Genomic DNA, 16,320 nt, shown 5'->3' with positions numbered 1-16,320 from the left:
CGTTTGGCAAAACTTAACTCAATAATTTCCTAAAAGGAGCAATAATAAAGTGGCGGGCAGGGCAATAAAGCATAATTTTTCTGTGCAATGCTTGTGCAAATTTTGGACCTGAGCATGATCACTCAAAAAAAAAAAAAAAAAAAAAAGTGCTACTCCTAACATTTAGGTACTGTATAAAATTCCATATGGGGAAAAATCTTTACACATACTGATAGTTGTTCCCCAAATCAAAGTGGTCTATAAATAAAATATATTTTTAATCAAATGTAATCTGGCATTTTCTTAAAGTATGAGGCTGGATTTATTCTCTAATTTTCATATTGTCAACAAATCCCACAAAAAGACCAAAACCAACAATACAGTAGTCTAGAACAAAAGGTGCTTTTTGACTTCCCAACTCATTCTGTGACCCTTAGTTGTCCCTACTTGAGTCATCAGTACTTTTTAAAAAGTGTCAAAAATGTATAGATGCATGTTATTAAAAGTTAAGTAATTTCCTAAAACAGATTTGGGAAACGTAAGTAAATAACACATTTCACAGGGACTATTTTCACCTGCGAATGAATACACATTTGGTGCTCTATACAGTTTAGTCGGTGTAAGTGAGACTGACTCAAAATAAAGTACACTACCCATGTTCATCATAATGAAGGAACATGTCATCCAGTGTAACTGTTTCATTTATGTACTTTTATTACATTCTGAACAACAATCAAGGTTCATGGCACAGAGGAATAAACTATATCAAGTTTTGGCTACACAGGCGATACTTGTTGGTGGAATGAAATTCACTGAATTGGTTTGGGATTTTTTGACAATAAGAAAAATATAGAATATCACCAGATATGTTACAAATGTGTATAAAAATTGGATACTGGGATGTATGGGCATCAGAATAAAGAAGACACTAGTTACAAGGTGCAAAAAAAATCCATCTCTCTCAGACTTTGGGATTTCCAGATTCAGACATGGTAAATGGTAAATGGACTGTACTTATATAGCGCTTTTCTAGTCGTTAAGACCACTCAAAGCGCTTTTACATTACATCTTATTCACTGATTCATACACATTCATACAATGATGACAGGGGCTACCCATACAGTCTATGGGGCTACCACACAAGGTGCCAACCTGCTCATCAGGGGGAAGCTAACCATTCATTCTCATTCACACACCGTTGGCGCAGCAACGGCAGCAATTTGGGGTTAAGTGTCTTGTCCCAAGGACACATTGACATGTGGACTGGAGGAGCCGGGAATCGACCCGCCCTACCTCCTGAGCCACAGCTGCCCTATCTCCCCAATCTCCTCATACTTAGACCTCAACATCAATTGTGTCATCATCCGCCTCGTTGCCGGTGCTGAGGACAGATCCCTCAGTGGTCAGTCTTCTTGCATGAGGTTCCACGGGGACAGAAAATGGATCCATATCCTGATGGCTGAGGAGTTAGTTCAAGGTACAGGAATTAATGTGAGCAAAATAAAGAAGAGTTAGTTTGCAACTGCTTTTCAAAATGAATAATAATCTGAATGTGAGGAATAACTCCTGAGCCTTACCTTGGACTAAAACCGGATCTTTGAACTTTACTAACTTTGGACTCAACCGGGTTGAACGGACAAGGAGATTTACTTCCTTAAAAAACAAAAAGGATGCACATATTGATGCAGCTGGTGGCAATAACAACACAAATCTGCTTGACGTACTTGTTTAGTGAAGTACCTTCTAGTTTTTTGGAGAAGGGAGAACGATTGGGCAGGTAGGGCTTCCTATCGGAGCTAACGTAGGACACAGCATCCTCCCCTTCAGCGACGGCCAACAGAGAAGCTCGATAGTAGATGAGTGGCTGCCAGCCCTCCTCCCTGAGGTCTACAAAGTGCTCTGCAGTGTGCTTCTGCAGGTAAGAGAACCTGCACAGACACAAATACTTTAGAAAGCCATATTTAGGTTGTTTTAAAGCTTGTTTATAGCCCAAGCTGTATGTCGCTTGCAGCACTCACAATGTCTTCTTGTCTGGCTTGAGTAGTTTGCTGGAGAATTCACTCAGTATGGTCAGGTAGGAGAGGTACGGCGGTGTGGGTGTTTCTGGGGTCTGGTTGAACTCTTGAAACACAAATTCTATGCCGTTCCTGCAGATAGTAACACACAAACTTCAGGTACAAAAACCCCTCACAACACATTCATGTTGAGAGAAACGAGCCCATGCTGACCTGTGGATCATGACGACACATTCACGAAACTTGACCAGGTCTCCGAACGTGAGGGCGAAGCGCCTGGCCAGCTCCTTGATGCTGGTGAAGGTCTGGACTCCTGGGTGAGGCCTCCCTCCGCTCTCCTGCTCCCGTTTAAGACGCACAAACAGCTGAGGAACGAGACGAAGTACACATCAGCATCTCTTGGCTTGTATCTGTATTTTTTTGGATGTGTATGGAGAGACTTCAGTGTACCTGCTGCAAACAGAGCACCAGCGTACGAGCGCTCTCTATCTTATCTATCTGCCTGGTCCTGTACATTGTCTCCTTGATGATGTCTCCAAAGTCATTATGGTGCTGCAGACAAAGAAAAAGAAAATAACATTACATGCTCCAGCCAGAGATCTGTAGCACATACAAACATTTATAAGGAATAGTTCAAATTTGAGAAAATGCACTTTCCCACTGACAGATGAAATGATTGATGCCACACTCGTATTCAACAGATTATTCATGCTATTTGTTGTTGCTGTTAAACGACTTTCTGGAATTTCCAATGATTGTCAGGTAATTATTTTTCCAGGAAAATTGCATCCTTTGTGCTGTGACTCAAGCACAAGCTAGGGTCAGCCGGAGCCAGCAGCTGGTTAGCTTAGCTTAGCACAAAGACAGGAAACAGGGGGAAACAGCTAGCCTGGCTCTGTACAAATGTAACAAAACCTGCCTACCAGCACCTCCAAAGCCCACTGATTTAACACTTTATTTCTCTTTTGGGAGTTTTTTCTTCATTTAATCTGTGCAAAAACATAAGTGTAAAAATGACAAATTGTGGAGGATTATGTGCGGGAATATTTCTTGGATGAGGTCTTGCCAGCAGAGGAAATCCCAGGAAGTTACTGCGCCAACAAGATATCATATGTTCAGATATCAGGATATCAAATTGTGTTACCTTTGGACAGAGCCAGGCTAGCTGTTTCCAGTCTTTAAGCTAAGCTAAGCTAATGTCCGGTTGTAACTTTATATTGGTTTCCATCTTCTCTTTTAACTCTAGGCACAAAAGCAAATACGCAGGTTTCCCAAAAGGTCAGAGTATTCCTTTAAGGAATTAACCTTTACCTTCATGTAATACATGAAGATCTCAGCTGCCATGCTCATCTCCAGCACTCTGTGTACTATCAGTTTGCAGTAAGCCGCAAGCAGATTTCTTCGTTTGTGAAGGTCCTCCAGCCTCTCCACTTCAGAGTTTGCACTGACTGAGGGAGCCAGATGGAGTCGGAGCGTGTGGTTGGATGTGAAGTGGTCCAGAGCGAGAGAAAGGGACAGGGGAACAGTAAGAAGAGCGATTAATCATCAGAAATCATATAACAGAGAGAAAAGAACAAAGCAGAGGCGGAAAAGAGTGTTTTAGTTTTAGTTAGTTTCAGGACAATGGCTTTAGCAGGTGGAAATCAAAGATAACATAAGAGTAGAGTTATGGTTGTGACACCATGTGGCTTCAATCTTTCACAAGGCTAATAAAATAGGCTCCGAGGTGAGCCAGAGTTAATGGAATTTTCTCACGGAAAGAGATTGCCCTGATTTTATGATTTAACTCTCTGCCCTTGCCCTCTGAGTGATCTCGGATCCAGCAGCTAATAGAAAACACTGTCTATATAACAAAACTGTTACCAGGCAAATCCAATAAAACAATAGCTTTTTATTACATGTTCAAAAACCAATAATCCCATATTGTATTTGGTTGAACATTTAAGAGATTCCCATCAGGACAGTTATTGACTTCTCTGGACTATCCCATATTTGGATGTAATATGTCTCTGAAAGTTGAAGATATTGTAAAGATAATAAAATGTTTCAGTTATAGTCAGCCATGAATGAATTCATAAGTTTACCTGCAGGACTTTATAAAGAGAACGCCACCTATATATTTCCAACATGTCTGTCATGATTTCTTCGTCTTAGAACTGACAGGAACACACTGGGGTCAATTTAAAGGCTGCATCCCTTTCCATTACAAAGTACAACATCCTTTCATACAAATTAGTCGACCAAGTTTCAGTCTGAGCATATTAACATGGCTTCTTTTGTAAGTGAGGGTCAATTGGCAGGTCAGGTTGAAAATCAGAGCCCATTTACAGTCAGCAGGCATCTCTGCAGTGAGTTATTAAGCCAAATATGTGGCTGTGCATTTAATACCTGCATGTTTTTACCTCAGTGAGCTGCTATACTGAATCAATGCTTCCCTCAGAGCACCGAGGGGCCGAGAAAAGCTGCTCTGACAGAGTGAGAGTGCCATCTACTGTACAATACTGCAATATGTTTTCTCCTGGGCCCCTCACACTCATGCCTGAGTACATGTTTGTGAAACACAACAGTGCAGAGCAGCTGTGTAAGAACGCACGTAAGCATTTGGCATTATGACACATACCATAAACTGTAATCACATGAGGGACTTTAGTTGTATGTTGCAAAAAGGTAAAAATACATTTCTTTAAAAAGTATACTCTAGCTAAACAAAAATACTGTGTAGGACTTTCATTCATTCTTAAGCTTTGAACTCTATATAGATAAAGATTTGCAAGAAGGTGAAGTGAAATTAAATAGTCATTATAAACATGCTGAGATCTCACCACTGCTCTGGATGTCACAATCTGTGCCAACAAAGACGTGCACGCATACAAAGGTCAACAGCGCCCTCTGCAGTTTGGGAATGGGTGTGTAGAGCAGTGGACCGAAGGAGGAGGGATCCCACACTTGTAGCTGGTAGGAATGAGCCGTCAGGACGTCACAGACACCCAAAAAAGCCTGATACAGAAGAATAAGAGGACGTAAGAAAGGCAAGAAGAAAATGATAATGGTGCAAACAACGCTAAAAACAAGTTTGCACTTCCGGTCTGACCTGCAGCCTCACACTGTGGTCGTAGTGGGAGAGATGGTGATGACTCCTCTCACAGAACAGACGCAGCTGGAGCCTCTGGGCCACAGCTTTATCCTACGACACACACATACAAAAACACAGGGCTTTAGTGCAAGGAAATCTAGTCATTGACAAACTGTGCTTAATTTTACATTCATTTTGGTTAATGTATGAACTTTCTGAATGTCATTTAATAGGGGTCTCTGTGAAAGGATAGTAACACATAGACACTTGTCTGTCACTATGTTGGACATACCAACAAACATTACACTCCTGCTCTTTAGTCATCTCCCCCTCTTTTCTACCTTCTTATCGTTTATTTTCACTTTCTTTCACCCATGGGTGCTGCAGTCCTGATGTGAGCCGCCGCACTGCCTGGTTGTAATTGTTGGTACCCAAGACTTTAAGTTCCTTTTACTACAGTATAATTAGATGCAATATTTAAGGTAATTTTTTCAAAATCTATACGTTTTACACACTTTTTATAATCATATTGCTAAACTGTCATAGTTAAAATCTTCCAGTAAATTCCGGAAAGGTAAATCAGCAGTAACTCACTCTGGATTTTAAAGTTTCACCACTCATGTTGAGAGACCAGAGCATGGAGTAACACAGACACGGTAATACTTCCAGTAGCACCTTCAAACAAAAGAGAAAGAGGCTGACTAGACTTAAAATAGTTGATTTATGACAATATTATTTTTTTTCTTTTAAAGTCAAATTATCAGGAGCTAAACTTGGAGCGAGGGCAGTGATGGTACCTTGGGCGGCGCTCCTCCCTGGCTGCTCTCCGCTGACAGGAGAGGGGACAGCAGCTCAAACAGATTCCACCGGGAGAGGTTGTGACAGCTGCCACAACATAGTGAGACACAAGCATGTACAGCAAATAAATGCACATTCCTGGCAGAATATTATAAGCTCACATTTCACATTTCATTTTGAACAGCTGTCAAATCGTACTTGTGGAAAGCTCTGAGTTTCTTCAGTGTGGCTAAAATTTCGGATGTTTTCTCTTCGTCAGCAGAGAAACTGTCGCCCTGCGGCAGAGAGGTGAGAGCAGTAAAATAATAAGTCATCTTGTCAAGTCAATCTCTTTATTCTTTGCACCCTTGGGTGTTTGACATGCCTCAATACCAGTTGTCCCAAACGTTTTTCCCTTGTGACACCTTAAGGTAAAGTAATGTCTACTGGTGACCCCTAAACAAAGGTTAAAGCATTTTCACATTTACTTTAATTGGACCAAAGGTGGCTAGCCAAAACCATGAAAACCACAATCTGTCCACATACATTTGGCCATAGAGTGTAATTCACCTTGAGTGAGTCCTCCAGCAGTGCTGTCAGTTGGTCCACCCAGCCCTGGACCAGGGAGTCTCTGGCAGTCTGAGCCGTGGAGCTCCAGGTTGTCTCCTCCCCACACAGACTGAGGAAAGCGCGGGCCGCCGCCTCCAGGACAGCGGGATACGAGTGGAGTTCCAGCACTGCTCCCATCTCTGCCATCAGGATGGATGTCACCTGAGGAAGAGAATGAGAGACTCACCTACTACTCTCAATATTTGTGGACAGTGACTATTTTGTGAATGTACCCAAACAATGAATTAATTGACATAAAAATAATGAGAAATGTAACTATTGATGACTACTAAGTAATGTTTCCAAGTAAAAGTAACAAGCACATGTTACAGCTTCTCAAATGGACAAAATCAACAATTTCAAGCACTTTGTTTTCCACATTAGTATTTGTGTAAGTTGAAGGTTGGGATGCAGACCTCTGTGTTTGCAGCCTCAGGACACTCTGGGAGGAAGTACTGAGGGATCTTCATCAGGGAGGCAACAATGTCTGAGCTACCTGAAAACTGCATAAACACCAAAGAACGTCAGAGTTTGCGCTGCACAGAGGTGTGGATGGTCTCCATACAAAGTGAAACTGACAAATATTATAATAACAATTGTGTGTGGACTAAATACCTTGGACAGTAACTTTGGGAGCACCGGAAGGAGATGTTCAGTGAGCTTAGAGCAGTCGTCAATCTGAGCTTTCTTTTCTCTGGCACTCATAACCTGGTGGTGAAGACACACATTATACATACTGTAGTTACAGTTTTATTGATCTAATTATATTAATATATTGTCTCCTCCTCTCTTGCATCATTTATGTGCAAAGTTTTCCCCAGCTGCAGCCTTATATTGCGGAATAATAAAAACTATTGCTTGAGACAAGACCCTCCTCACACTCTACAACACTCATTTGTAAAATATAATTCAATATCTGCATGGTTTGGTATTTCTATGACATCAGATTTAAGGTGACAGCAGATTTACAGCTTCACATATGGGAACATATAGTATTGTATTTCCACTGACCTTCTTTGCTCCACTCCTCCCTGCCAGCATCGGTCCCTCTGAGGCCTGGCGCACCGATGCTACCATGATCTCCACGAGCACCGCTTGTTCTATCCACACAGACAAAAAGATGACAGCTGTAGAATTAATGCATGTGACATAATCTCCCCCAGGAGATGAACAACTATCACTGTTATGCTTTTCCAACTGTTCTCTCCTTATTGACGTGGTCTTACATATCTATGTCTATCTCAAGTTCGCTCCTGCCAACATCACCACCGACAACACACACATTTTCTAACCTGAGCTCTGTGAGGAAGAGTCCTGCATCAGTATAGATGTGAGTGCGGGCCAGTCCTTCAGCAGGGCTCCACCACAGTCCCACAGACTGTCCACCAGGTACACCACATGCTTGTGCAGCTGCAGACACACACAGACAAGTTAGTAGTATATAAAGACTGTCTCCACCAGCTACAATGATGTACAAAACAAAGACATTGTTAAGATCTAAGCATACATTACGTCCCTCTATATCACAATTACGTTCAGATTGTTTTATTTGCCCAAATAAGTCTCTTGAATTGAAAGAGCCAGTTTATTTCACCTCAGACTCCTGATAGAACTGCAACAGAGCCTTCAGTCTGGCAAAGGTTTGTTCTTTATGAGCCTCCTCCTCATTTAATCCATCATGATCATCAGATGCAGGAGCCAAGGTGTTGAGAAGCCTGAAAAAGACTGACAATTACCACGTAAATAATAACTTTTTCCTCTTTTTTTTTTAAGCGATGGAAATCGACGTACCTTGAGAAGAGTAGCTCTCCTGCAGTGGCTGCAAGAGGGCGCTGTGAGGAATACACAAACTGGAACAGCTGCTTGTAGTCCGCTGGACTGAGCACATCGTCGGACGTTCTGAGGAATCAGAAGGAATTCAATGCAAAGAACAATGGTGTGAAAACAATAATGATTATTGGAAGAGAATAACAGGCTGGTAACTCACTTGGAGATGAGCACCAGCAGTTTCATGGTCTGCACAGCCACTTCATTGTCCTTGTCCAGAGTCATGGAGATCATCCGGTCCTGGACCACAAACAGTGAACGTCATACATGAACATGCACACTTATACAAACATTTCTGTTTAAACCTGCATTAATTCATTTTCATCATTTTAAATGACATTAACACTGAATCAACTCAGTGAAATGTGAAAGTAGTGTATGCAGAATCAAAAGCCTCTTTTAGCACATAAATTATTGTCATTGTTTGGCACAGTCACACCGCTATCATTAACACTGATGCTAGAAGCAAAAGTCAAAGTTAATAGACTTGAGGAAAGTTAAACATCTGGCAGCTAAAGAGCCAAGTTTTCATCAGGAGGTGGTGATGGACACATAACTAAAAGTGAATATTAAATTGGTGGACAGAAAAAAAACTGTTTTTGCCCCCTAGTGGTCAGAAATCCATTAATGCAGCTTTAAAGAGAATTGGTTACCTTGAAGCGGCTGGTGAACAGGTCTAGTTTAGGCAGGAGGCCAGGATCTCCATATAAACCCTGCAGACCTAATACACACTTAAGACGCACATCTGGTATCTGGAAGATGATACGCATGTCAGTACAAAAATAAAGAGTTTTTACCTGGTTTTCAATTTTACGATAAAGGCCAAAGATATTATAGTTCTACTTGTGATGACCAGTTTCAAAGCAGTCAACTATATTAGTTAAAAAATATTCTTCATAAAAGCATCAAAATTACTATTTTTTATTTATTTTTGGTTAAATTATAAGTTTGCATTTGCTGTTGTTTACCTTGTCGTGCATCATCCAGCCCATGTATTTGAGGTAACTATCACTGAGAAATACAGAGCTGTAGAGCTTCATCCACAAACCCAATTCCTCCATACAAATAGAGCGAATTTCTGGAAGCACATCACTGTATGGGCGTGCGCACACACACACACACACACAAACAAACACACACAAACACATACATAAACACAAAATCAGCTCCTGACCAAATTGGATTTAAAGCTATGCTGAAAACAACACTATGACAGAAACATGCAAAACATACCGATATCTCTTCAGAAAGATTCCCTTGAAGATGACGTCCATCATTCCCTCTATCTCCGCTCTCTTCTCCTGCAGCTTGAGGAACATGAGGAAAGGCAACCAGTGAGTAAGATGTGACTTACTTCTTTCTACACAGGTACACTGTAAAAAAGGGTCTTACCTCTGTGATCTTTTTCTGTATTCTCTCCTGCTGGGGTGTGCTTTTCTGCCTCATAGTCTTCGTCTTCTGCACCGCATGCAGTTTCTGACTGTTTTCAATGCTGACGCTCAGGCTCAGAGCCACACTCACCAGGGAGCTCATCAGCTTCACCGCTAATAGAGGACATCCAGATTAAAGCCAAGAGCTCAGATTAATTTAAAGAATATATTTATGTATCTAAGTGTGGGTATGTTTTCTGTGGCTTACCTGCCAGCGTGCAGGTGTGTCTGAAGGCTCGTATATACGAGTTGGACAGCTCAGTGAGCAGTGAGATGAGGGTGCTCATCAAGTAATTGTCAAAGATGATGCTGTGCTGACACTGAGCCACCAGCACCGACACAAAGTCGCAGAACTCAGAGTGAAACCAGCGGCCATACGGGCCGGACTGTATGAGAGGATACTCAACACTGTCCTGCTGTGAAGAGGGAGGTAAAAAAAGAGAGAAAAGCACTTTAAAAGCCAGCAATGACTGAAATTAAATTAAATGGCATCTGGCCTGATGTGATGTAATTCCTGTTGAAACTGTATATTGGTGTGTCCTATACACTAGTAAAATGCAGCGAGATGTTAGATCAGGATATGATTATAGGTATGATATTATTATTGTTATTATTATTATTATCATTATTAGTATTATTATTATTGTATTATAGGTAGATTAACGTCCTGTAAACAGCGGTGTCAAGCATGCACTGTACGCTCCAGCTGTTTCGGCAGCTAATGAAAATAGATATTGATGAGATGTTACTGCTGAAGCGCGATATGCAAATGCACACAGTTGAGCAGCTTTTATTGAGCTGTGGCAGCGACACACAGTATGAGCACGGATCTGAAGAATAAAGATTCACTAACTTTTGTGTTTGAGCACACAGGTACACACTGTATCAAATATGTAATTTACTGTGCTCAAATAAACCTCTTTTATAGAAAAGCGTTTTCACCCCCAAAAACAGAATGTGACGTAAACACCGGTGCGACTCTCTCCTTAAATTTTATCTTTTTATCTAAAAGTACACATATCATAAATTGTGAGAAATTGAGTTTCTTGAAACAGAAGAGCCGATCGGGAGCAAAGGTTTGAGTGGGTTGCAATTCTGACTCTTTGTAGAAGCCCTGAATAAATGAAGACTTTAAAAAAAGCACTGTATAAGGTGTTAAAGACTGATAGAATACATTAGAGCTTTTAACCATTTAGGTGGTTGCATTGTAAAGTGTGAAATAAAAAAAAATAAAGCAACTATAGCAAATAACACAACTTTTTGCAAAATCACTCACAGTGCAATGTTATACTTTTGCCCCTGACTAATGTATTAATTAGTTATGTGACACTAAAACTACTTGAGTGGGCTTTTATCACATAATAAGTAGGGAATAAGTGATTTCAGACACACTCTGGGTCAATTATTCAAAACAAATCATATGTTTATCACTAACTGAAGAAATGCTTTTGCAAAAAGGTGCTTTAAATATAAAAGAGACTCTCCAATAACCAGAATATAACATATACATGAAAGACTATATGCATGACTGTAAGTGACAGTGAGCTGGGATGTACGACTGACCGTATCCATGGGCCATGTGACTGTGAGGATCCATGGAAACGCCAGAAACTTCTTGTACTGCAGACCAGCGACCTGAAACACACCATTACACAGCCTCTGTTAAAACTGATGTAACAGACACAAAGGAGGCAGAAATACAGATTGAAGACATCTTACCTCATCCAGCTTCTCTACCATCTTACTCATGACATCACTGTCCTCTTTGCTCTGACACATCTCTGCTGTGACCACACCTGGAAAAGACAGCAGGGAAACATGGATGCAATTCTTTGTACTCTGCACATGTGTGTGTGTGTGCCTGCAGGCGTGTGTGTGTGTGTCTGCATGCGTGGGTGTGTGTCTGTGTGTGTGATGACTGCATACCTTTGCACCCAGAGCACTGGATGAAGAAGCTGATGAGATCAAGGAGAGACGTGTCTCTGTCTGTCACATACGCCTCGATCCAATCATCAATCACCATCTGCTCAGACATCACATCAGAGTCAATGAGTTTTTATTCATATTCTGAAAATGACATTTATAACAGCATTACCAGGTAATATCAGCTTACCCAAGCTGGTGTACTCAAGTGTTTTAAGTGTCTTACCTGCATGGCACTTCTGCCCATGGTGATCACCTCGAACAGGGTGACAGCCTCCACATGCCTCCGTTTACTCTGGCTGCCACCTTTTCTGCTGACGCTCCTGCGGCCAGCTTTGGCTTTTTTGCACTTGACATTCTCTGAACCCTTGTGTGCTCTTCTCCTTCTTCTCTGTCGGTTTCGAAAAAACATGACAAAAATGAATGTAAATACTGCAGGTGTTTTCAATTATTTACATTTCTATAAGAGTGATTTTTCACCAGTGTATTGTATCCTAAACGGGCCAAATTACAAATGTTTTCTGAATGGCAGACTCCTCTGTGTTATCACCAAAGTCCCTTGATGATCAAGGTGCAAGTACAAGCAAGCCAGTTGGACACCACCTCCACCTTCATCACACTTAAGCAGCACTCGGTGAAATAGCTTTCATGAAATGATGTATCTTTTTCATTTATTATCAATTATTAAACAGAAGTTATGTCACTGATAGAAATAAACAATAATGACAAATCTGAAAATATCAAAGGCCACAATCAATCTGCCAATTATTATTAATCTTTTTGTCTTTACAAAAAGTTTGAAAATAATGAAAAATGCCCATCATAATATTCCTGAGATCTTCTTTTTCTCTGACCCAACAGCATCAAATCCTCACATTTAAGAAACTGAAACTAGAGAATATTTGGCACTGACTGTGTTGGCTTCAGGTTATTGTCAGGATTTCCATCAACAAAAGCCTTTTTTCCCCATTACGACATCATCATTAACACCTACCACGCTCTTTTGTCTGTTCTCATTCCCGGACTCATCCTCTGAATGATTGACAGCTTCGGATGAGTTTGCCTGATCCTGAGAGTTATTACTGGAAAGTCAAAAACATGAAATGAATAAATCACATGAACAGCAAAAAAGTGACTATTCAAAAAGTGACTATCTAAGCGGATAACTTTCAGAGATCCTCACTCCAGCTCTGAGGGCCTAGATGCAGCTGCAGCTGTGGGATCTGGTATCATCTCCTCCTCAGGTCTTTACACTGGACTCAGGTGTGTTTGTCTGCATCTGGAAATACATCAGAGAAGTAAAACACAGGTAACAATGTGTGAAACCATAATTATCACTATGGCTCTATCTCCAGTGATTAGAGGTTGCAGGGTAGCTGGTGGCTAATCTGACTTGATTCTTGCATGAAATAAATCTTTTGCAAGTCTACTCCACCCCTGCACAGGGAGAAGCAGATGGGGGTTTACAGGTGTTGTAGAAAACTGCCTTAAATTCTTCTGATACTTAAACAAAAGACACAAAACACTTGCAGGTTATTAAGAGAAACAAATATATTGTGCTATATGGAGATTGCAGGAATAGTCCGGCATCTCAAAGATGGGTCACAAGGGGGCAGTTTTATAAGAATTAGAGAAAAAAAAGCTCTTATCCATCACATTATCTGATGAGTTAAACCTATAGGATTCTTTATACATCTTACTATGACAACAAAACATCCTCACAGCTTAATAATAACACATCACAAGACTCTGAACCCTCTTCAAATAAACAAAGCTGAGTATGTGGGTTGCGCCCATGAAAAATTTGGTAAATCTCTACCAATGCCGAACAGCTTATTCTGCTATTGACTCTTGTTTGGTGTTGTTTGGTGGATGAATGAAGTCTGAAGAGGTAGTTTCTGATAAACCCTGCTCTGTGGGGGCGAGCGTTGTCATCTTGGAGGATAGAGTTCGGTCCCAGACTGTGGAGATATAGGATTGCCTCTGGTTGCTCATATCTCATCTCGATATCTCTCTGCATTGAGATTGCCTCTAATGATGACAAGCCTTGTTTTTCCAGTGAGGGAGATGCCGCCCCACACCATCACACTGCCTCCACCAAAGAAGGCAGAGAACATTTACCAAATTTTTCATGGGTGCAACCCACATACTCAGCTCTGCTGCTCATCCCACAAATGCATGTTACTTACAATTGTGGCACCATTAAAAGGGGAAATAAACAGGCTTTCCAACGGTATAAGATTTATTGCCAAGGGGCATTTTTACAACAGAGAAATACATACATTTCCTTACTTTTTGTGCTACTTCTCTTCTCCTGTGCTTATGATTGAGCTCTTTTAAAGCACTTTTCAAGCAATTTTAATCTTTCATTTGCACTCTATGTCTTTTTAATGATTTTAAAGCAAATCATTATTTTATGCTGCAACCTTATATTTAATGCTCTATTCTAGTCTAGTTTTTATTTTATTTTTTTCTCTTTCTATTTGTCTGCACTTTGTTTTTATTTTTTATTATTATTGGTGGGGGCTTTTTGTTTTTAAATTGTATTTTTTAATGTTTCCATGTTTTTACTATTATTGGGTTTTATTTTTATTTTTCAAATTGTATGTTTTTGTGTTTTTTGTTTCTAATTCTTACTGTTTAATGTTTGTTTTATTATGTAAAGAACATTGAGTTGCCCCTGGGTATGAAATGCGCTATATAAATAAAGCTGCCTTGCCTTGCCTTGCCTTGCCTATGTTTATTTCTCTGAAGGCATATGATGATCACAATACGCATTATGCTAAGAGTTGGCCTACATTTACAGTGACCAAGCATAAATAAAAGAACATTATAATGAACTAAATATATGGACAAATGATGTAAATAAATGATGAACATAGAGATAAATGATTAACTATAAGCATGCAGCTTCTCTCACACAGGGTTGCTTAAGTACACTTCAGCAGGGAGGATGTTTGAGTCTGCTCCTCTGACTCTCTAATATCTGACACATTATTTCCCAAAAGCTGAAATATCATCAACTATTTCATTCGCTGGTGTGCACAATGTAACAAAGATGAACACATTGTATAACAAACCGGTCAGTCGCTGCTAAACTTTTCAAACTTACCCTCTTTACATTGCTCCGTGCTTCTGTGATGTTCATTGACGTATTATTTTAAATCCAAAAAGCTGTCAGACTGAAATGCTTCAAATGTTACATGAATATGTTTCTTCTTGTCTTTTCGCCTCAGCTCTCACAGTCAAGTTGTCGGACAGCCTAGCCGCGTCTCGATTGGCTGGGGAAACAAAATACAAGTACGTGATTGGGTTTCTACGCACGTCACTCACAAGTTGGTCCCTCCCCCGGCGACTGTCACAGACAGAGCGCGTCCTGAAGGGTTTCCTGCATACCTCAGCACTGTCAACACCTGCGGGACACACACATCACACCCACGAGACTGATGATGCGGGCAGACAGGAGACTTACAGTGCTGTCACATGAAACTAAAAAACATTATTGTACCCTATTGTATCCGTCCTGCTGTAAGTTAGGTGTATTAACCTAGCCTGTTTGTAATTAACAAATGTAGGCTAATTAACCAGTGAAATAGTCCTTAACAAGGAAGTGTCTTGGCATTCATTGAACAGCAGGGGGAGCTATTTACTCAAAGGTCAGCTGCTGTCTTAAAGCTCCTCCCAAGATATGTATGAAGACATAACAAAATATTCTTATTGGAACAAATATGTCTGATATGCTTTTTCCACCAAAAGAAGCCTATGATTACCGTGTTATTATCTTTAAAAGTCCATCTAATCCTCCTCCCCCATTAAAAATTCCAATATCTGTGAATAGGTAAATATTTTTCATTTCAAAGTTCAACTGCTGGACACAAGAGGTCTCCAATTTCACTGAAAGTTCGCAGTGTATGTTCACTGATGACTTCAAGTTTCCACATTACACATGTGTAAGTTTCATACTGGACATAACTGGTATTTCGTAGGCCCACACCTAAAAATAATGAACAATGAGCTCAGAGAAACTTTCCACTTTCAGCAGCTGAATGTGAAAACAGCTTCCAGTGTCTAACTCTTCACATACATCATTCTGCCCAGTGAAGCTCAAACATCCAACTGCAGAAACAAGAAGAAAAACACATTTTTCAATGGACGGGGACTTTAAATAACCTTCCCAGACACGTTTTAATATGTATATTAAATACTATAATAACATGTGTCTAATATGGCTTTTCAACAGAAAAGTTCAACTATTATTGTTAAAACCTGACATCACCTTCTACCTCGCTAAATGCCTGAATCTGTGTATATGTAAAGTTTAACTATTTGATACAAGATATCTCCTACTTCACTGTAAAGTCTAAGTGTGCTCAGTCAGTGTGACAGTGAGCCAGCATCAACAATACCAAGACAATGAAACTAAAGCACCTAAATGGAATTCAGTCATTATTTACATCTTTACTTTTGTTGACATTGTTACAGCCTGTTTTGTCAGATTGCTGTCACCAAGCAAATATTGACAAGCATCTTTTATCAACACCAAGTTGCCCTTGCTGGAGTATTATCCGTTGATACTGTTTTATTACAGCTGTTTTGTGACTTGTTAATTTTGTTTTCTGCAGTGGTGGAAGAAGTATTCAGATCCTTTACATATAAGTAGAAGTACCAATACCTCAATGTAAAAATA

The 16,320-nt window shown here is 40.3% G+C and overlaps 1 protein-coding gene across 1 annotated transcript; it reads right to left on the bottom strand.

Moving 5' to 3' along the window:
* Positions 1-26: 26 nt before the first annotated feature.
* On the bottom strand, positions 27-14,861 carry si:ch211-269e2.1 (cohesin subunit SA-2). The gene is made up of 32 exons (XM_062431467.1): positions 14,746-14,861; positions 12,817-12,912; positions 12,628-12,715; positions 11,860-12,024; positions 11,637-11,733; positions 11,430-11,506; positions 11,274-11,345; positions 9,919-10,123; positions 9,673-9,824; positions 9,514-9,587; positions 9,249-9,372; positions 8,934-9,032; positions 8,441-8,520; positions 8,245-8,352; positions 8,048-8,168; positions 7,746-7,863; positions 7,465-7,553; positions 7,069-7,161; positions 6,870-6,956; positions 6,415-6,615; positions 6,064-6,140; positions 5,865-5,952; positions 5,662-5,742; positions 5,086-5,178; positions 4,817-4,991; positions 3,306-3,442; positions 2,445-2,546; positions 2,208-2,359; positions 1,998-2,126; positions 1,720-1,907; positions 1,557-1,632; positions 27-1,438 (listed from the first exon to the last, which is right to left on the bottom strand). The coding sequence occupies exons 2-32, from the start codon at positions 12,864-12,866 to the stop codon at positions 1,315-1,317; spliced, it is 3,522 nt and encodes a 1,173-aa protein (XP_062287451.1). The 5' UTR covers positions 12,867-12,912; positions 14,746-14,861; the 3' UTR covers positions 27-1,314.
* Between the last annotated feature and the right edge of the window lie 1,459 nt (positions 14,862-16,320).

This window comes from Scomber scombrus, chromosome 13 (genome assembly GCF_963691925.1).
Source record: "Scomber scombrus chromosome 13, fScoSco1.1, whole genome shotgun sequence".
In the NCBI taxonomy this organism is placed as follows: domain Eukaryota; kingdom Metazoa; phylum Chordata; class Actinopteri; order Scombriformes; family Scombridae; genus Scomber; species Scomber scombrus.
The sequence above is the reverse complement of the archived record's forward strand: the minus strand, read 5'-3'. Positions and strand labels throughout refer to the sequence as shown.

Excerpts from the sequence above, each read along its gene's own strand:
- si:ch211-269e2.1 (XM_062431467.1), bottom strand. The coding sequence starts at position 12,866 with ATGATACCAGATCCCACAGCTGCAGCTGCATCTAGGCCCTCAGAGCTG. Across the intron at positions 11,734-11,859 it reads TGGGCAGAAGTGCCATGCAG|ATGGTGATTGATGATTGGAT; the intron begins GTAAGACACTTA and ends ATGTCTGAGCAG. Across the intron at positions 6,141-6,414 it reads TGCTGGAGGACTCACTCAAG|GGCGACAGTTTCTCTGCTGA; the intron begins GTGAATTACACT and ends TCTCTGCCGCAG.